The following is a 20683-nucleotide window of genomic DNA, read 5'->3' as shown; positions in this document are numbered from 1 at the left end:
TAGCTATCTAGGATCTTAAGTCACATTAGAGAAAATTTGTATAAATGTTACAAGCGTTTTTGTGACTCCCAAACTCTTTTTGTAAATGGTATTCCTCATTTTCTCCATCCTAAATGACGAGCGAGGATATACAATAAAATTCTATTACGACACTTTTTATCGACTTTCAAATATAACTACTGATATTATAAATACGCATACTATAAGAAAGTTATATATTTGTGATTAGTTATTTTTAATAAAAATTATTATTTCTTGTCAAAATGAATATATTTTTATCGTAAATAATACATTATAAATGCTTTTTTTTTGTATGTGTATATATATATATATATATATATATATATATATATAATTTGCTCTTACCGCTGGAAGAAATTCAATTAACACGCTGTATTCCTCTCCAGAAAGGAGTGAAAATAGTAGAGGAGGCCGTTATATTTTCACTCGGTTATATATGAAAAGTGAAAACTATAATGAAGAAAAATAATATTATGCTTATCAATGATGGGTGTTCTCTACCGCAGTAAAAGCTACTTTTGGAGGCTTGGCCAGGCAAATGGGGGGCAGAGCTCGTTTGTACTTGAAGACGAGCATGAATACAATTAATAAAGCACTTTTAAAAAATATATATATGTAAAAATAAATCTAAAATCCAAGAAAACCTCGACAGGAAAAGTATATTAGCCAAGTGTTATTGTCAACACATGGCATTTGGAAACGTGAGTAAAAGATAATGAAAAGATCGAGCGTACGTGTATCCCAAGTGTATAGAGGAGTAAATGGTGGTACACATCATTCAATCACCATTGCTAGCTTCGCGTTTTTGGCCTCAACTCCTCCTGATTTATCTGCCACAAACCGTGCCTTCTTGTACTAAACTGTTTCTCACGTGGCAATTAATTATGATGCCCCAAAACCATCTCTCATATATTTATATATACAAGTTATGTTATATACAAGTCTGATGATGTAACTTACCGCTTATTTTGAAATTTATTATATTTACAAAAAAAGTTTAAATATTATTTATTAGTTGATATGGCAAGCCTCGATTTTATTGGTGTGAGCCAATATATAGAATTGTATATGGTTGTGTGTGTGTTGCGGTTCGGCCCGTGTGTTGGGCCGAAACGTAGGGGCCAAACCTTTGAGAAGTCCAAAAAGAAGCAGTAAAGTAGCACACGCAGGAGGTGGACCTAAGTCAGAAGGCCTGACACCTCTACTGGCCGACAACCCATACGTACAGGGTTAGGGACAACTCTGGTCCCAAGGCACAGACAGCTGGACAAATATGGAAGATGGGCATGTCAGACTGAGGCCACGCCACATTTAATGAAGGACTAAGACAGACATGCATCAACACTAATCTTGGACTGTCAGCGGTTGCCACGATCAGGTATAGATGGCCTGTCGCATGAAAAACGTTGGAAGATGGCACAACCTAAGTACGAAGCGACATCACCACGATTGGCTTGCCAAGGGACCACCCCACTAGGTATATAATATATACCCCCCATCGCATGGCAGAAAACGCTTTAAGCACTTTCTCACAACCCCAAGCTCTCATTTCTCCATATTCATAGGAGCAGATCAACCCCAACGCGGAGTTGCTGGAGCTGCGAAAGACGACATTAACAGTGGCGTCGTCTATAGAATTTTTCTTATAGAAACGTGACCTTTGTATGCTGGCAACGACGCGTTCCAAGACCTTGCGAAGAGAAGAAGACTAGCCCAGGACCATGGAGGCGAGACTCGCCGAGATGGGAGACACGATCAAGAAGTTGATGGAAGAAGTGGGAGATCTTTAGTGGGAAAATGCGGCAGTGCAAAGAACTAAAGAATAGCTGGCAAAAGGAGCAGAACCTAGCCACAATGAACACACTGAGTCAGACACACCCCAAAGACCAACGCGACTGAGGAGGAGAGGCGCCGGATGCACCTCTAGCTCCGGGAGCTTGGGGATAAGTACGTCGAAATGGCCAAGCAAATGGGCGCGTCATCTTCTGTTGATCAGTTGCTCACCAACACGGACCTAACATATAGTGCGAAGATCATGACTATCCCTCTCCCACCTAAATTCAAAGTTCTCCAGGTGGAAGGATATGACGGGTCCAAGGACTCGCTAGAACACCTAAAAACATTCAAAGCCTACATGACTCTCCACAGGTTTCTAGGCAAAATCTCGTGCTGAGCTATCCCACTGATGCTAAAGGGAGCAGCAAGGGCATGGTTTGGATCCCTACCATAGGGATCAATTGACAGTTTCGGCGAATTGGCTCGCCTCTTTCTAACGCAGTTTATGACAAATTGAAAGAGGAGGAGCCCAACTACTTACCTCCTGAGAGTAAAACAGTGCGACAACGAGAGCCTCAATGCATACCTCTCTCGTTTTAATTGGGAGCACATGACTACAGACGACCCAGACGAGAAAATCACCTTGGCAGCCATGCGGGCCGAATTTGGCTGCGAAATCCATTTATGATCGAAATAGCAGGGAAGACCCCCACAACTCTAAGGGAGTTCATGGATCGTGCCAACGGCTTCATCAACGTCGAAGATATCCTCCCGGCTTTGACGACCCAAAAAAACTGTATTGGAGTAGGCGAATAGGAGAACCACAGGGCTAAGCAGCGGGGTGAACCGTGAGAAGAATAAGAAAAGTGCCCAAGAAGCCAAACGAAGGAATGAGGCATCAGCTCAAGCACATGGCAGAGCCTGAGCACATACAAGCAGACCGTGGAGCAGGAATATGCCCCGAGCTCGCGCAAGGGACCTCCGCAAGGATGGGAGAACAACAAGTACTTCACCTACCACAAGATGGACATGCACCGCACCGAATACTACCATACACTAAAGAAGAAAATGGAAGAACTTGGAAGCTTGTTGGACCAACAACGCCAAGAAGATGAATGACCGACATGATGAGCAAACGAGCACCTGAGACCTTGGTGAAGTGAAAGCCAGAGGAGACGAAGGGTAGACCAAAGTAGCTCGCACCGTTAAAGCCCAATCGGAGAAATCAGCACCATCACAAGGGGATATACTAGAGGAAGACCCACTTCGTCGGCGTGAAATGCCACACCCACAAGGCCCAGTACGAGAAAGTATTCACAATTGAAAGGACAACCAGCAGGGCGAGGAAGCACACAGGAGAAGCCGTCATAACATTTAGTGAAAAGGAAGAGGAGGGCATCCTCCACCCCCACGACGACGCCCTAGTGGTCACTGTGCAAATCGCCAACTTCACAACACAAATGGTGTTAATCAATAACGGAAATTCAACCGACATCTTGTTTTGGGAAGCGTTCGTCAGGATGGGAATCGACCCTGACTATCTACGACAGACACTGATGCCGCTTAAAGGTTTTATAGGGGAAGTCATCCAGTTGATGGGCGACATCACCCTGTCAATCCTGGCTTGGAAGGCCCCCAGAACCTCAGCCACAATGGCCAACTTCCTTGTGGTGAAGGCCCATTCCTCGTACAACGCACTACTGGGCCGACCAACCTTGAACAGTCTAAAGATGGTAACGTCCACCTACCACCTTAAGATGAAATTTTTCACGAAATCGGGGGTGGGTGAAGTCTTAGGTGAGTAGGTGTTGGCCCAAGAGTATTATGCATGAGAATTGCAACATGGGGGCCAAGACGTCAAGGCAATCGAAGAAGAAGGGGTGACCACTGAACCTCCTCCCCCATCGACCTTGACAGACTTGGATGAAGAGGTCCGGGATGAGCAGACCTTACGGTAGGTAGAGCCTAATGAACCCCTGGAGTTGAATATTGTGGATGACCAGAGGCCCGAATGCACATACATGTAAGGACTAAGATGGCCCTCGAATTAAGGCAGACGAACGGGAAATGCAGGATGTGTGTCGACTCCACGGACCTAAACAAGGCTTGCACAAAAGACAACTTCCCCTGCCTCGTATTGACTTGATCGTCGACTCGACCGCAGGCCACTAACTACTTAGCTTCATGGATACGTACTCAGGTTATAATCAGATCTGCATGAGCCCGGAAGACGAAGAAAAGACAGCCTTCATCACAGATCGAGGCTTGCACAAAAGACAACTTCCCCTGCCTTGTATTGACTTGATCGTCGACTCGACTGCAGGCCACTGACTACTTAGCTTCATGGATGTGTACTCATGTTACAATCAGATCTGCACGAGCCCGAAAAACGAAGAAAAGACAACCTTCATCACCGACCGATGACTGTACTGCTACAAGGCCATGCCCTTTGGGCTAAAAAACGTTGGCGCCATATATCAGCAATTGGTCAACTGAATGTTCAAAAATCAGATCGGTCGGGGGAGGGTTGGAGTGGTGTTTCTAATCTCGGGGCAAAGAGGTAGCCTCCAAGAAATCCCGACCCAACACATACGAACGGTTGGGAGATGATAATAATCTTGTGATGTTGGTCTCGGTTAACACCATGTCAATATCGATGTCGAGGGGTGGGTCGCCACCCAAGCTTGCACGGTCGTTAGCCTGGCCTCTTCCCTCCTATTCAACCTGATGGATAGGCTCTTGCTATTGGGCCTGCATTACCAGATGGCCCAAATCGGGAACTTCTGGTGGACCTCCTCCCTCTTAGGATACTCTCATCTCGAGCCAGAGATAAAGACAAATCGTTGACACTAGTCTTTAATGTGGGAATGCCGCTTCTCCAGACTAGCAATGCACTTTTTGGAGGAATGCACTTGGAAGCTACACAAGCTCTCGTTGAGGTGCAACACCCAGTACACTAGCAGAAACTCCCGGGCTTTCAGATTAGGATACTCCTAAGGGTCGAAGCTGAGCACCTTTCAGAAGATCCCGCAGTTGGCAACCAGAAGCCGCCAGGCGTTCGGGTGGAGCTATGCTAAGGCCAATCCCAGAAAGTTGAGAACGTTCCTGATGGGGCAGCAAAACGGAAGACGAAGACCGTTCCCAAACATCAGAGGATAGAACGCAACTAGAGATGCCATCCCATCAGAGTCCACCACAGCTATGCGTCGCCCAGGGATCTCCAGAACCACTGATTCTAGAATGTTATACATCCTCCTCACAGAGGTCATCAGTAGAGACTGACGACTCCCAACTCCGCCCAACAAAGTACAAGTAACGAGTGTCAAAAGATCTTTGGGAGCTATTAGAGACTGGAAGGAAGAAGGAACGAAGCAAGAGAGTGAAAGGGGAGGAACTAAGCAAGTTGGCCCGAAGAAAAATAAAGAAGGATGAGAAGCAGATATGGTAGAATATGAGAGAAATGGAGGCTTTATATAGAGGAGGACGTGACGGTTGGCATTCTATAGACAACGAAGCAACCCCGAGCCAGAAACCCAAAGGATGTGCCAAGTCTCGAGAAACGCATGGAGTGGCATCGTGGAACCCAACAAACACGAACCCACTAAAGCATAAAGAGCAAGTAACAAGCGCGTGAGACGCACAATACTCGGGCTAGTGCGTGGGCAGGCTTCCCGCTGCCTAGAATTGTCAGATTACGAAGGGGTGGGAAGAACACAAGGCATCATTAAGACATTAATGATGCAATTGAATAGTCGTGGGGTGTCGGACGTGCGCTAGGGAAAATTGACCCCATAAAGTCGGAAAAAAACGTTTTGGTGGAAATTCGTGGGGTACTGTGAGTGAGGCTTTCCCAATGTCGGGCCGAACCACGCGAGCCCCACTCACGAGGCACTGATGGGTCTAAGGATAGCCCGTCAGAAGGAATCTGTATGAGAAGGACAGGATGCTATGGGTCGGGCTGAGAAGAGTAAGGTCAGCCCAGGAAGCCCAAAAAGAAGCATCAAAGTAACACACACGGGACGTGGACTTGAGTCAGAAGGCCTGACAACTCTACTGGCCGACAACCCATATGTACAGGTTTAGGGACAACCCTAGTACCTGGGCACAGACGGCTGGACAGACCTTAAAGGTGGGTGCGTAAGACTGAGTCCACGCTGCATTTAATGAAAGACAAAGACAAACACGCCACGACACTAACCCTAGATTGTCAACGGTCACCACGATCGGCTCGCCATTGGACCACCCCCACCAAGTATCTAATACCCCCCTTCGCGGGGTAGAAAACTCTCTAAGTACTTTCATTTGAGCTCCTTAAAATTATAGACCAAGAACTTAAAGCTGACCTAGGCATGCATCGGAGATGTTTCTCACCACTCTGAACCCTCATTTTTCTATATTTGTAGGAACAGATCGACCTTCACGCATAATTGATCGAGCTGCAAAATACGACATCAACATATTGTATAAGTGAGTGGAATGTGACGCGGAAATGACACGCAATGGAAAGGCCTCTCGTAATGCAATTCCACCAAAAACTAGACCGAATTATTGTATTTAATTTTTCTTTTGTTAAGGTGGCAGGTCAATAATGGAGATCAGTACTTATCAAAGTGGTGCACACTGCACTAATTAAGACCAAATGTACCGAGTAGATTCTTGACTAAAATGGTCGGCAAGGCCAGCATTTTCAGTACTTTCCCAAGTTTGGATCAAAATTCTTCCCCTACTCATCACTCGTGATTTTTTATCAATGTGCTAGCTAATAGAATGTCAAGCTTGCACGGGTATTTTTATTTTAAAATCCACACTGTGTAATCCCCTCCTCCCCAAAAAGAAAATGGGGGCAACCGTTAAATTTTTCCAGCCAAAAGAAATATATATAAGTAGCCAATCAATAGAAACAGTATTTAACCAAAGTGTATATATATAAAATTTTCTTTTTTAAGTGAAGAGAAGTGTTATAGTTACAAAGATATCTCACAAAAGTAAATCTATTAATTGACATGATTTTATAGAATACGTTAGATTTACTTTACAATAAAATTACACCAGCTTTACAATTTAACGTATCACATTAAGTTACGTCAATTTATGAATTTATTTTATAAAATTTCTTGCATTTCTCTTAATTAAGTGAAGGCCTAAACACAATGTGAAAAATAAAAGTGCACGAAAGGCACCTCAATTTGATTTTTTACTACTAATTTTTCCCCCTATATTCATATTCCCTCTTGCCATACCATACAGCTGAATTTAAGATGGAAATAATGAAGGAGAGAGTTTTCACCCCTGGTGCTGAGAAATCTGGATGTACAAGCATGCATACATGATGCATGTGAGAAGATCTCACTCTCGGTACGGATTCTCGGCTGATGAGAAAAAAAGATGATTCAACATCTGTTTCATGGTTCTGCATGGCACGTATATATAATGACTGGCATCTATATATGATCCTTGGCGGGGAAATCGAGGCTTGTGTTGCGCCATGAACTCTGATTCTCACATGCCATATTGTATGGCTTACATTTAAACCAAGTTTAATAAGTCCTATCCCCCCAAAAAAAATAAAAAATAATTAAGGCTTATTCGGAACAGATATCTGGGCGCTGGAGGATCCAAGTGCAGGCCCTGATTACTATGAAACATCCAAAAAATTTACCACCAAATGAAATTGGGTTTGGGTGATTAATAGGCCCCACCAAGCACCTAGACTAGACACCAAGGCGTTAGGCACCCCCAAAGCCGTGGCCCTTAATTAAACAGATGATTAAAACGATCAAAATTAACCATTAATTCAATATCTCTGCATTATTAATCTCAGTTATCAATTTGCAATTTGATTAACATGATCAAAGCCATGCGCACTATATGGAGCATCCCTCTTGGCTCTTGCCTTAAATATCTGCCAGTGTGCGAAATCCAAATGTGACAGCACTGTTCTTCTGCATGTGCTTTGTGCACTCTCTGTGTTTTTGCTCAGAAGTCTCCCCTCTCCTTGTCCCACTGATCCGTATTCTCTATAAATAAAAAAGTCAGAGATTCAGACAGAACTTTATACTATAAAGAAACAAACCCAAAAACTATTTTCTCAAAAACTCTCTCTCTCCTTTTTCAGTTTTATGCGTCCCTCACAACCTCCAACCATGTCTGATTCTTCTTCTTCTTCTTCTTCTTCTTTTACTGCTTCTCCTCCTCCTTCTTCATCTTCTTCTCCTCTTTGGTTACTATCCTACATAAAGCTTCACTTCTTTGCTAGAATCCGGCGGTTCATTCGATCGAAAGCTGCTCGCAGGCGATGCGCGTCGTCGTCGGGGGGATTCGATATGGCGAGCATCAGAGGTGTTGAAAACGACGTAGCACAGGTTTTAGAGAGGGAGGGTGAAGATGACTCGACCGTGCTACAGAGGTCGGTGAAGAAGCTTCACTTTGGTAGTTGGGAAGAGAAAGAGAAGGCAGCCAAGGAGATTGCCAGACTTGTCAGAGAAGAAGGGAAGACAAGGAAGTTGATGGCGCAGCTAGGGGTAATACCGGCGTTGGTGGCCATGGTGGCTTCGGAGGTGACGGGCCGGCGGCTTGCGGCGCTGACGGCTTTGATTGAGCTCGCTAATGGAACTTATACGTAAGTTTCAATGTTTTTTTCTTTTTGTTTCAACATGATTAAATTCCTATCATTCTAGTTTTGCTCAAATATCTAAATGTTATGGTGTTATATATTTGTGATATTATGATGCTGTTCAATTTATTTGATCCTTGTCGAGAAACTTAAAAAAAAAAAAAAAAAAAAGTGCATCATCTACCTTCCTCTGTGAAATTACAAGCATATTTGTCCTCATAATTATTTTACAAGGAAATTGCTCTTACGCACATATTATTGTTTTTACTTCTTTTCGGAAAAATGGAATGAAACACAAGTTATCTTAAAGGGTTTGGTAATTTACTTCAAGTTAATTATGTCAGTTTTCATTTTGTATTAGGCCATGAGTGTAGGTGGTAGAAATCATATAAAATGACCGTATTAAGAAAAAGAGAAAGTTTACTATGCCGCCTCAAGTTAACATTTTTATTTGATCGCTGGTCAAAATTAATATATATATTTTTTTTTATTTAATGATTAAGAAAGTAATTTTAAGTGTATTGATATATTTTTTTAATTTTTTAAATGTATTTAAATATATTAAAAAAATGTAAAAAAAAAAAAGAGAAAAAAAAGAAAAAAATTTATGCTGGGCATACCGCGGTCAAGATGGGCGGCATTGTAGCCGCACCCTAAGAAAAAATCGAGCTTTGTGACAAAAGTGAACCCTTGGGGCACTAGCTCTCTGACACTTAGATCAGGGGATGGATCCAGATGATTCACTATTCACATGGTAGTTGGTCTTGCCGGATATGGATCGAGACTTTTCGACCCATATTCCCACAACCAGCTATTTTTAAAAAGATGTTTCAGGATAATTATGGACATAAATGTTTTAGAAAAGGTTAATTAATGATGGGTGGGTCCTGATGCAGCAATAGTGGAGCTCATGCTCTAGGCTGTAACGTTGCATAAGTTATATACATCATGTTTGTTTCTTTTTCTTTTTTTTTTTTTTTTTTTGGTAATTGCTCAGTGCTTATTTTCTTGAGTCCTTTGGCATGCATGTCCATGGCAAAATATAAAGGGTGGGAGAAGAACCGCCATGACCATTAATGACTAGAGCTTATGTGCTTTATTACGGATTTCCTGTCTTTTCAGAATGGTCCCTTTTACTTTTCTTTACAAAAGTTGAAAGGAAGGTACGTATTAGAGATCGCATGCAAATACGTACATGAGCGCTTTCCCCCCATAATAAACTGAGCAAAATGTCCCCTTGAATCAGAAGGCCGCCACTAAGGTGCGTCAGCTGCACCCACTAATTAGTTCAAAGGTGGTTGGAAGAGTTGGAGAGGCAACAGTGTTCCTGAACAGACATCTTTGTCTTTTTAGACAGAAAATTACAGCTTATGCTTCAATTTCCACACAGATCTAGGCCCCCGGAATCTTATTGACTTCAGCAGCTTGAAGTTCTCTATTTTGTTTTATTAGTTTGGGGAGCACTGGAGTATTCAATTAAGTTATTAATGCAATAATGGATTCAATTTATTTTATTATTTTTGCTTCCTGTTGTATAATTAAACAATAAAAGTTTGATCAAAGTCATATATAATGAGTACTGTTTGTTCTTGTTTTCAACCTTGGTTTGACCAGAGTTGTAACATGTTGTGCTTTCTATATATTATTCTTATCTTTGTTTCTGAAGTACTGTTCTTTCTTCATCCCTCAGGAACAAGGCGCTTATCGTTGAAGCAGGAATCCTATCCAAACTGCCAATGAACATTGATACTGTAGATGAATTAACGAGACGCGAATTTGCAGAACTGCTCTTGTCATTATCTTCTCTTGTCAATACCCAATTCCCTCTTGCCTCGTCCGAAATCCTCCCATTTATCTCGAGCATTCTCCAGTCGGGTTCGAGTTTTGAAACCAAAGAGTCATGTTTGGGTACTTTATTCAACCTCTCCACCGTCTTGGACCATGCAGGACCTCTGGTCTCGTGTGGATTATTACACAATCTGTTGATGCTCTCCACTAGAAAAGAACTTTCAGAGAAAGCCCTTGCAACACTAGGGCACTTGGTGGTAACTTTAATGGGAAAGAAGGCAATGGAAAATAGTCCAATGGTGCCGGAGAGTTTGATAGAGATTTTGACATGGGAAGATAAACCCAAGTGCCAAGAATTATCAGCTTACATTTTAATGATTTTAGGCCATCAGAGCACAGCCCTACGCGAGAAAATGGCCAAGTCAGGAATTGTCCAGATGCTTCTTGAAGTATCATTGTTGGGTAGCCCTCTCGCCCAGAAGAGGGCAATAAAGCTATTGCAATGGTTCAAAGATGAGCGGCAGGCGAATATGAGGCCACATTCCGGACCACAAACAGGAAGGATTGCAATTGGTTCGCCCGTAAATCAGAGAGAGGCTCGAGAAGGGAAGAAAATGATGAAGAGTTTAGTAAAGCAAAGTTTGCATAAGAATTTGGAAATGATAACGCAGCGAGCCAATGCTGCAGCTGACTCCTCTAAGCTCAAGACCCTTGTGATCAGCACAAGTTCTAAAAGCTTGCCTTACTAAAATTAGGTTGACAGTTACAGTTCAATTTTTCAGGATTCTATTGGAGATGCTGTTCTTTGAAACGGGGAAAAGGGATGTCTCCTCTCTCCCCACAGATCAGGGAGTGAATGAAATCCTAACCACAGAGATGCATTCCTTGTGCAGCATGAATAATAACAATTGTATATCCATGGACAGCAAAAGGTGAAAGTTTTCTGAACATGGTAGAACAATAATCCTTTCCTAGCTAGGAATACACGAATAAGAAGAGGTATACACAGATGTTGTAGAATCAATCATTTATTTAAATTTTTTTTCATCACTTGTTATGAATGCTGAAACTTGAACAGCTGGAAATAGGTAAATTTAATTTATATTCTTCCTGTTAGATTATCCATTTATTTTGGTTGAATGTGTTATCAAAGTGAAAGATTAACAGACAATATTAATTATCTAAAAAATGTTGGCTTATTAGTTATCTTCTGTTTAGTTGTAGTTACATTAATACGCTATATATCAGAAATGCTCGTTCCCAAAGAATCTCATGCCCGAGATGAAGTTTAGGAATAGAAAATGGGAAATGTACTGATGAATCCAAAAGTAGTCATGTATACCATGATCAGCCATGGGCGATGAGGCTAACTAAGGTCATCTTCTCTCTGTAAAGTTAATGCGTTTGGAAGAGTTGGCCGGGGCATCTATTCCTCCTATACATGAGTTGTAGATGTGCCTAAAGTCCAAGCAATCATCAATTGAGCTTTGATAATAAAACAATCGATCATTATCCGGAGCAAAGTAATTCCAATTGTAACTAATTAATTGACTGCTCAGGCCTAAAGAAGAAAACACGTTTGCTCGAGTATAATTTGATTTGATATTCGGTTAAAATATTATTAAAGAACAAGTATTAATGTTGGGTAACGTGCGGTGTGATTTTAGTAGTTTTTTTTAGTTAAAATACATCAGATCAATCATTCCCTTGAGTTTAATGATAGTTAATACCTTTTCGGAGAGAACCAATCCAGTTCTATCTGACATTTTATTACCATTGCTGAAGCTATATTTAGTTTCCTTCCCACAAAATTTACATGATATAATTTAATTTTAAAAATAAATCTTACAAATTAAATTATACCGTATAAAAGATGTATGACGTAAAGACCTTCAAATAACATTATTTATATGCTATATATCGAGTCTATAGAAGTAATTTTCTCCACTGAAATTTACCAAAACAAAAAAAAAAAAAAATCCCATAAATATGAAACACCCAGAAATGGATTTTAAATAGTTAAAGAAGACGTAAATTTGCAAATACGGGGAGTTTTCTATATATAGATTGGTCATTCAAAGGAGCTTGAGAAATAATTCATTATAGCCTAATAAAGGGGTGGTAAGAACACAAGGAAGTTTTGCCCACTAATTTAGAAACCATCCAAACACAGAGGTCAATTGCCATTATCTAGCCCAACTTAAGCTCATAATTAAAGTGTTAAAAGCATTCACATAATGGAAAGATATATAGTCCCAACTATATATAACCTTTTCAAAATGCATAGTATTACAAGTAATCATTTTATTAAGAGAAGATGCAATGAGAGATCTGGAAGAATGAATAATAAATAATCTTTACATTTGTGACATCCAAAAGTACATCCCTATTATTAACAAACTAACAACAAGAATAATCGATGTAAGAACGGAGTCTATATTTACCATACTCGCAGGTTAAAGTGCAAAAAATCTGCCAATCTAAATAATCACGCAAGAATTAGAACATAAATTATCAATGACCACAGGCCTTAGCCTACATTACAAAATTGTCTAACAAATGAAGGTGTCTAAAAAACCTGATAAGGTCCAGCAGGTTCACACACGCACACACGCACAGAGAAAGAGAGATTCATGCACCACCACTCAATTTTAACTCTTCAGAACCTGTGCTGCAACTCTTTTCAATGATCCAGATGCCTTCTGCAGATCGGATTCTGAATGGCCAGCAGAAACAAACAGTCTGATTCCCACGGCTAAACGACATTTATCAAGTGTCGATCTTTTGGAAGCCACCACAAATACTGACTCTTCCTTCAACACCTGTGAACACAACAATTATGCAATGAAAACAAAAGAATAATAATTGGCCAAATCGTGAATAGAAACCAGATAACTATTAACTTACACGATCGGCAATCTCTTCAAGAAGAGTTAGGTCATTTTTAATGGAACCTGTTGACTTCTCTAGCTTGAGAAAAACAATGGGCGATTCTGCATTACTTGCTATTGAGAGGCCTGGTATATCTGACAATCCTGCAGTCACCAGCTACATTTAGAGCTAAAAGTGTCAAGGTATCACACACACACACACACACACACACATATTGGTAGACTTTGGGGTGGTAAGTATTAGGGGAAAATGAGTACAATAATTTGGCCTTCAATAGATTTGGTAATTGCTTCTGGTTGATGCAATAGCATGTATTTAAGGCGTATATCTAAAGTGTCGAGCAGACATTTTAAAAGCTCCAATTGATTGCCACATCCACACAAATTACCTACAGCCATCCAACCTAGAAATAGCCATAGAGCCCGAGTGAAATCCCATATAATAATGATATCATGTCCCACAAAGCTCTTTCACTCTACGCGTAATGCCTTATCAATGGTTGTTTCATGTACCTATGCTATCATAAAAAATAATAGGAGGTACAGGTGTCATGCATTAAAGTCCTTCAGCACCATTTATTCTCTAAAAATATATTCAATCTTGCTTAGCAGTGAAATAGAACCAACCTTTCCATAAACGGGCAATATTTTCCTTCAGTTTCTTCATCAGATCAGGATTTTCCTCCAGGACATCAATGGCAGTTATTGCTGCACTCGCAAGATATGGGGGCAAAGAAGCAGAAAAAACATACCCAGAACCGCTCAATCGCTGCAAAAAATTAGCATAGACCGAGACATTAGCATTCAAATGAGCGTCATAATCTTTACTATAAAACAAGCACTACCATTAAAAAAATAGCAGCATAGACTGAGATGTCAGGCATCATCAACCAGTAGGCATCATCAGCACCATTTAGAAAATGGGTGTTACCATCTTCACTTCATAACAGGCATCATCACCTACTAAAATATCGATACTATTTTTGCCTAGTTAAGACTTCCGACCAACCAATAAAATAGTTCATTTACATGGTCATTCTTATAAATTATTATTTTGCATACTTGGTGATCAATGACTCTGGCACTTCCGGTGCAAAATCCTCCTTCTGTGGCTAATGCATGTCCCATGGCAGCAGTTATAATATCTATCTTCTCAATCTGCAATATCAGACCACCATAAAGCCAACAGAAATGGGTCAATTTTTAAAGAAGAAAGAACGGGGGCCAGTTAAGCTTTTGAACATACCGGAACCCCATAATACTCAGTGAGACCCCTTCCAGAACTGCCAAGTGCACCAAATGAGTTGCTCTCATCCAATAAAACGCGGAAGCGATATTTCTCCTTCAATCTAATGATCTCATCTAAGGGAGCTATTTGGCCAGAATTCTGCGAAGTTTGTAATCAGCATATAAAGTCAGCCAAAGGAGAAGAAAAAGCAGGGCATATAGCAAGGTAGAATAGCAAGCAACACATTGACAATGATACCATTGACAAGGCAACTTTTGAGAGTGATGACCATATTTCAGGTAAAGTATAGTACAAAAAGTTCATTTAAAATTACAATTGACTCCAACAGTTCAACCCTCTCCCTTGAGGAATAAATTAATGAACTAGAAGCATTTATACTACTAGGCTAATAAATATTATGTTCCTTCAAATCTCAAAAGAACTGGAGAAAAAAGGCAAACATTGCAACTTTTAGAACTGTACTCTTCCAATTATTGCCCATATATACTACAAGAAAAACGGGTATTTGTGACTATTTTTTTACGATGAAAATGACTATTTGCGACAAAAACAGACTCATTTTAGTTGGAAATAGTCATTTCGCTGGAAATAACTAGTCGCAAATAAGCAGTTTTCTTGTAATTGCATCTACCTTCTACTGCCAGAATTTATACCAGCAATACAGAGAGAAACCAACATCTGCAACATGCTACATATAAAGTAAATACTTCAAGGAGTCTTCTATGTTTGCTCACAAAGTCCTAGGACATAAGCAGAGTTGACGTGTAAGATATTCACCTAAGATTAAAGGTGAAATCATCCCAACACATGTAAAAGACACAAAAGGTAAAATATGTATACGAATAGTGCACAAAAATCTACCTGGTACACAGCTTCAACAACAATGTAGCGCCGCAATTTCTTAGCACGCTTATTCTCTGCAGTGATTTTCTCAAGAGTAGTCCTTAGAGATTCCATATCATTGTGCTTGAAATACACAATTGTGCTTCTAGAGAGATGAAGACCATTTTGTATTCCCCAGTGGACTCCTTCATCCCTGAAACAGGAACAAATAGAACCACCTTAAAATAAAGAAACAAATATACACCAGAAATCTGATGCAGGCTATTTTAACGGTAAAAACTCCCAATGTATGCCGGAATATGAAAGGCACCAGGACAACTGTCACAAACAGCTAAGGTGGGCAATTTTTTTTTTTATAAGTAAAAATATTATATATATATTAATATCAATAGGAGTAAACAAGTAAACTGGGCGTATAGAAGAAACACGTAGCCCATACTAGAGAGCCCCTAATGACCAATAAGCCCATGAAAATTAGAAATCTATCCAAAATACACCAAGCCTGAATGGGAACAAAACACACCTCCCCAACCCCAACCCCAGCCCGAGCCCGAAACTCCCTCTACAAGGACAGCTTCATAATGCCCTTCCTTTAGTCTTCCTTGGACTCGAACTACCTCCCTTAGCGTCGTAGTTGATTTCCCAAGAAAGACGCTTTAACTCCTTGCTTTTCTTAAATCTTGATTTGGTTTCAAGCAAGTGGCCCGCCTAAATCGCAGTGAGCAGTGCTGCAAATTGGCAGCTAAGGTGGGCAATTAAGCCAGTTTATAAGTTAGAATAATGTTCTTTTATCAGAAAATAAGCAAGCCCAATCCATCATCACATTTGTAATACTTTTTTGTGGAAATTCTTTTGAGCTCGCAATGATAATTTAAAATCATTAACTAAACTATCATTTCCGGTTGTAGGGATGGGGACAAGGGAAGCTAAACATTGCTTAGGGTTTATTTGGATGGAGCGTGAGGAGAGGAAATAAAAACAAAAGAAGGGAAGGATTTTTTTTGTGGGGGGTGAGGGATGTAACAGTACCCCTGTTTTAAGTATATTTGGTTGGAGGAAGAAGAGAGCAGACAAAAAAAAAAAAAAAAAAATTGTTTTAAAAGATTTGTAGTTTGGAAGTAAACTTTCACTTCCACATGAGAAGAAAAACTTGGGCATATTGGTTAATTTTATTTACACCCCAACTTCACATTAACACCATTGTCACCCCAATACCACAACTAGTCACTGCTATGGTCTACAACAAACATCACATAAATAGGGATTAAGTCCCCTAGAGTTTCTACCCGAACTTTTGAACTTAGAGATAGACATATAAAATGGGTCCCACAACATTTATGGTTGCAGAAATAAATTTCTCTGGCAACATTAAATGTTCAATTAATGTTGTGGAACCCACTTTATGCATCTATAACTCACACACTCTAGGCCATAGAGTTTACGCAATAACTCTAGGGGATCTAAATCCATAAATAGCATCTTCACCACCTCTCAAATCACCCCAATATAATCGGGACCTTTGTCTTGCCACCGCCACAAAGATGAGCATCTTATCATCACCCCATTGGTGCCACCCTTTCTTTGTAAGTGCTTTTTTTCCCTCAAAAGATAGCAAACATGATTTACCTTAGAATTGGTTTTAACATACAGTATCACTAATTTCTTCTACCACGAATATATACGCACAGGGAAATGAACTCAGAAGGAATTAAATAGTTGAGATTATGCATACTCACACTACAATGATATCTCCTCTTTTGCAAAAAGCTGGAATTGCACTGAACACGGTGGAAAGTCCATAGGAATAGAGAATTGAATCAGGAGTTCCCAAAAATTTTGCTATTCTGGCCTCACAGTCAAGGTGTACATCTGGTAAGAGGGAAGAATAAAAAAAATTAACCGTCAAAAGAAAAATGTTTTTCATGTGAAAATCTGGGTGCAGAACCTCCAATCCAATTCATATGAAAATTAGATCCAAAAGTAAAGCTTACCAATTGTTCCATAGAATCCACGAGGACCACAAGAACCAACACCGTATTTCTCCAATGCAGAGGAACATGACTCCTGAGATAGAATATGATCATAAATCCACCATAAAAACATAGAAATTATCACAGCACAAATAAATAAATAAATAACGGGAACTGCATCTCACAAGCAATTTCTTATGTCCTATCAATCCAAGATAATTTGCTGAAGCAAAATTGACAACTTCTTTGCCATTGATTATTGTATGTGGCCCTGCAGCACTGCCAGAGAAACAAAAAACGCAACTCAGGAGCAGCAATGCCTTGAGGCTTTTTACCAAAACACTTTTCAGTTCTTATTCAGAAATCTAATATTCAACTTATGAAAGATAATAAATTACATAAACAAAAATTATTTGTTTATGTGATGATATACACGAGACAAAAATTATAAGTATAAATTGATTAGGAAAACACAGGCAGTAACAATAACTCCATGTACGCAAAGAGCTAGGACAACATAAGAACAAAGAGAAGAAGAAAATTCGTAGTATTGGGGAAGAAACTTACTTTAAAGAAGAAAACAAGAATGAAACAAATAAATTGAAGATTTTTTTCCATCACAAACTAAAAGTGGGGAAAAAAAAACATAGGTAAGAGCATCATTCTGACAGGAATCTATGAAATCCTCTACATGGATATTACAACTATTTCACCTTTCTAACATTGGAGGTTCCCTCTGCATCTCTTCTGTAAGAGGAGGAATGAGTGATTCTGGGACCCATTCATCACATAGCTCATCTATTTCCTACAAACATCAGGCATAGTTTTCTTTAGTTTTGGTGAAATACCATAATGAAGTATAAAAGTTCTTGTAGGTTGATATACCACCATTAATAATGATGTTCCAAATACAGTTAATTAAAATAACCAGATGCAACTTTTATGAAACCAGGAATGCAGCTAGAGTATGGGAGTTAGGAAAATCGAACTTCATAAGATCTATCATTGAAGGGGTTTACATTTAGGCCTCGTTTGGTTACACAGACGAGATGAGATAAGAAATCTGTGAATAGTAGTGAAATCATTTGGGAATAGTAGTGAGATAATTTGTAAATAGTAGTGAAATTGTTTGAGTTAAGACTTTTATGAGGTTTTGGGAAAGGAGAGAAAAAAAGTTAAATAAAAAAATTATAAAGTTAAAAGAGGGTTAGAATATAATTTTTTAATATAATTTTTGTTTTGGGATTTGAAAAAGTTGAATGGTTTTTTTTTTTTTTTTTTTGAAATTTGGAAAAGTTGTAATGATTAGGTAATGATTAAATAAAAAGGTTGAAAATTTGATATTGAAAAATGTTTCTATTTGAATGGTGTTTGAATGTTGACATGAGATGGTTTGAAAGGTTTTTGAAACCAAACTAGGCCTTAAAATGCTTGAACTTTAAGAGACCCAAATCCATAATTTTCAGTGAACAACTCATTTTTTACTTTGGCAAAATTGAATCACCAAAACTGGGGCCCTCAGTCCCTGGATGAAACAGATTTAAGCAAGCACAAAAATTAGAGACGTGCAAATAGACATATAGAACATGGTGACAAATTCGTGATGTCCTATAGATTCAACTTTCACCTTGATTTCAGATTTCAGCATAATTTAAATATCATCGTGGATTCAAACCATTTAAATTTTCGAACATTCAAAATTATGTGTGCAGTCTGATTATCTAAAAATTTGTTCTGCAGAGAACAATCGGCCAAGTGTCAAACAAAAGGAATATTATTTGAATTCGATATGTATATGCTATTCGTATCATATCTTGCCAACACTCCCCATCTCAACTTCACCATGTTATAGAAATACTAAAACAGTTCAAGTCAAGATAAATCAATAAGAGCATCCTCTTGGTCAATACAAAAAGTATGGATTAAAATTGTCCCACAAACCTTCTTGGTTAAAGGCCTTTTTGGGGGCTTGTAACTTTTCTGGGAAAGCAGGAAAAGGATGACAACCAAAAGAAGAACTTCCACAAATAGATGCCCTTTAACCATAAGAACAAAAAAGTCTGTTAGCCAAATTACATGATCCAGAAGATGGCAAAGACATGGTTAGCTTTTGAGACTTCAGAAGTTACCGCCGATATGTACTCCAAAAACAACAGCTCGGGCAGAAGGAGCATCTAAAGCCAAAGTCACCCACTCTAAAGTAGTATTCACTATTTGCAGAACAGCAGATGCCATAGTCTCGATATCAGATAGCCTTCAAAAACCACTCACATCATAGACGAGGACATTCATTTCCTGTAACTACAATCTCTTGAGACTGTCACTGCAATAAAAGGCTTAGAGATCTGGATCCTGCATGTAGTAATTGTTACTGTCCCGTTGGTATGGAAGTGAAAACCATTACAGAATCAACATAAAAATACGATTACCCACGAAAAAAATTTGAAGTACTATGATAGAACAAACGTCCGATGCTAAAGGTGTCTGATAGCTAAAAATGAATCGATTTACATACGAATATAAGTAAACCCTATTTAAAGGTAGAGAATGATATCTTATATCATCGAAGTGGTCTCCAAGAAAGAGCGAAATGAAATACCTGAACCAGACCAGGATGGATTAGAGGCTAAAGAGAGAAGCTGCAAATCGACGAGAGTAGAGTTCATTCGCCGAATCGCCTAACTTGGATCATAAGAGAGATTGATAGCTCATACAGACACCCGGATTGAGATCGGAGCTGAGAATAAGGAAATTATTGAATACCTGAGCACAGAAAACTAGATGAATTGAAGTCAAGGAATTGGATTTTGAAGTCAAAAACTAGCAAAACTTCGAAGAAAATTAATTTTAAAACTCTGATTCAAAACAGAGATGAGAACCCTAGTTTTTACAAAATCGGCAATAAAATTAAAAGAAATGAAACTGGGAGCCTTCCAAACACGAATAGGAAAAAAAACGGAGATAGAGATTATAATCCATGAGTTGATCCAAAATAAACCCAAAAAATAGGAAATCTAAAGAAATAAAAAAGGGGAAAAAATTAAAGAAGATGCAGAAGGAAGAAAGAAATCACCAACTATGAGGTTCAAGATTGACCTTGGCGAAAGAAATCGTTGGCGACGATGGACTTGGGAATTTGGATGGCCAAATAATACAACCTTATGAAAAATGAGAAATTATATATATATCAGCAACTGTTCTCAACCACACCCCACACGTCAGGTGTTGACGCGTGGTTTTCTTTTTTTTTTTCCTTCTCTTCCCCTTTCTTTTTTTTTTTTTTTTTTTTTCCCTTCCTTACTTCAAAACCTCACACGTAGATGTTGATTTATAGAAATTTTTATAATTTTTTTTATTATTATTATTTATTATCTCACCCTTCACATTTTTATAAAATATCGTTATATCTTAAAAAAAAAAAACTATAAATATAAGATTTGAAAATAAATATAAAATTCATCTTACCTTATATACTATTCAATAAAAAATTCGTAATCTCCTTTTGTATATTTTTAAATGAGATTTTTAAATT

At 39.1% G+C, this 20683-nt stretch overlaps 2 protein-coding genes across 5 annotated transcripts; one reads left to right on the top strand and one right to left on the bottom strand.

Annotated features, from left to right (window-relative positions):
- Positions 1 to 7720: 7720 nt before the first annotated feature.
- On the top strand, positions 7721 to 11369 carry LOC121264331 (U-box domain-containing protein 7-like). The gene is made up of 2 exons (XM_041167461.1): positions 7721 to 8416; positions 10101 to 11369. Exons 1-2 carry the CDS (start codon positions 7917 to 7919, stop codon positions 10945 to 10947), a joined length of 1347 nt encoding a protein of 448 aa, XP_041023395.1. The 5' UTR covers positions 7721 to 7916; the 3' UTR covers positions 10948 to 11369.
- A 1285-nt stretch (positions 11370 to 12654) lies between these two features.
- LOC121265036 (long chain base biosynthesis protein 1) lies at positions 12655 to 20397 on the bottom strand. 4 transcript variants are annotated; one of them, XM_041168475.1, is made up of 15 exons: positions 20248 to 20397; positions 19751 to 19914; positions 19603 to 19642; positions 19281 to 19503; positions 19093 to 19187; positions 17865 to 17956; positions 17337 to 17430; positions 17173 to 17245; positions 16918 to 17050; positions 15200 to 15374; positions 14336 to 14476; positions 14152 to 14247; positions 13717 to 13858; positions 13106 to 13233; positions 12655 to 13020 (listed from the first exon to the last, which is right to left on the bottom strand). In XM_041168475.1, exons 4-15 carry the CDS (start codon positions 19384 to 19386, stop codon positions 12850 to 12852), a joined length of 1446 nt encoding a protein of 481 aa, XP_041024409.1. In that variant the 5' UTR covers positions 19387 to 19503; positions 19603 to 19642; positions 19751 to 19914; positions 20248 to 20397; the 3' UTR covers positions 12655 to 12849. The 4 variants fall into 4 exon arrangements, with proteins under 4 accessions (XP_041024409.1, XP_041024407.1, XP_041024408.1 ...); XM_041168473.1 differs by lacking the exon at positions 19603 to 19642; XM_041168474.1 differs by lacking the exons at positions 19603 to 19642; positions 20248 to 20397 and adding an exon at positions 20225 to 20247.
- Positions 20398 to 20683: the final 286 nt, after the last annotated feature.

The sequence above is a fragment of the Juglans microcarpa x Juglans regia genome, chromosome 5D, assembly GCF_004785595.1.
Source record: "Juglans microcarpa x Juglans regia isolate MS1-56 chromosome 5D, Jm3101_v1.0, whole genome shotgun sequence".
Lineage (NCBI taxonomy): Eukaryota > Viridiplantae > Streptophyta > Magnoliopsida > Fagales > Juglandaceae > Juglans > Juglans microcarpa x Juglans regia.
Note: the sequence above shows the minus strand (reverse complement) of the source record. Positions and strands in the feature narration are given on the sequence as shown.

Excerpts from the sequence above, each read along its gene's own strand:
- LOC121264331 (XM_041167461.1), top strand. The coding sequence starts at position 7,917 with ATGCGTCCCTCACAACCTCCAACCATGTCTGATTCTTCTTCTTCTTCT. Across the intron at positions 8,417-10,100 it reads CTCGCTAATGGAACTTATAC|GAACAAGGCGCTTATCGTTG; the intron begins GTAAGTTTCAAT and ends TTCATCCCTCAG.
- LOC121265036 (XM_041168475.1), bottom strand. The coding sequence starts at position 19,386 with ATGGCATCTGCTGTTCTGCAAATAGTGAATACTACTTTAGAGTGGGTG. Across the intron at positions 17,431-17,864 it reads GAACCTCCAATGTTAGAAAG|TGCTGCAGGGCCACATACAA; the intron begins GTGAAATAGTTG and ends TTTCTCTGGCAG. Across the intron at positions 17,246-17,336 it reads TAGGACATAAGAAATTGCTT|GAGTCATGTTCCTCTGCATT; the intron begins GTGAGATGCAGT and ends ATTCTATCTCAG.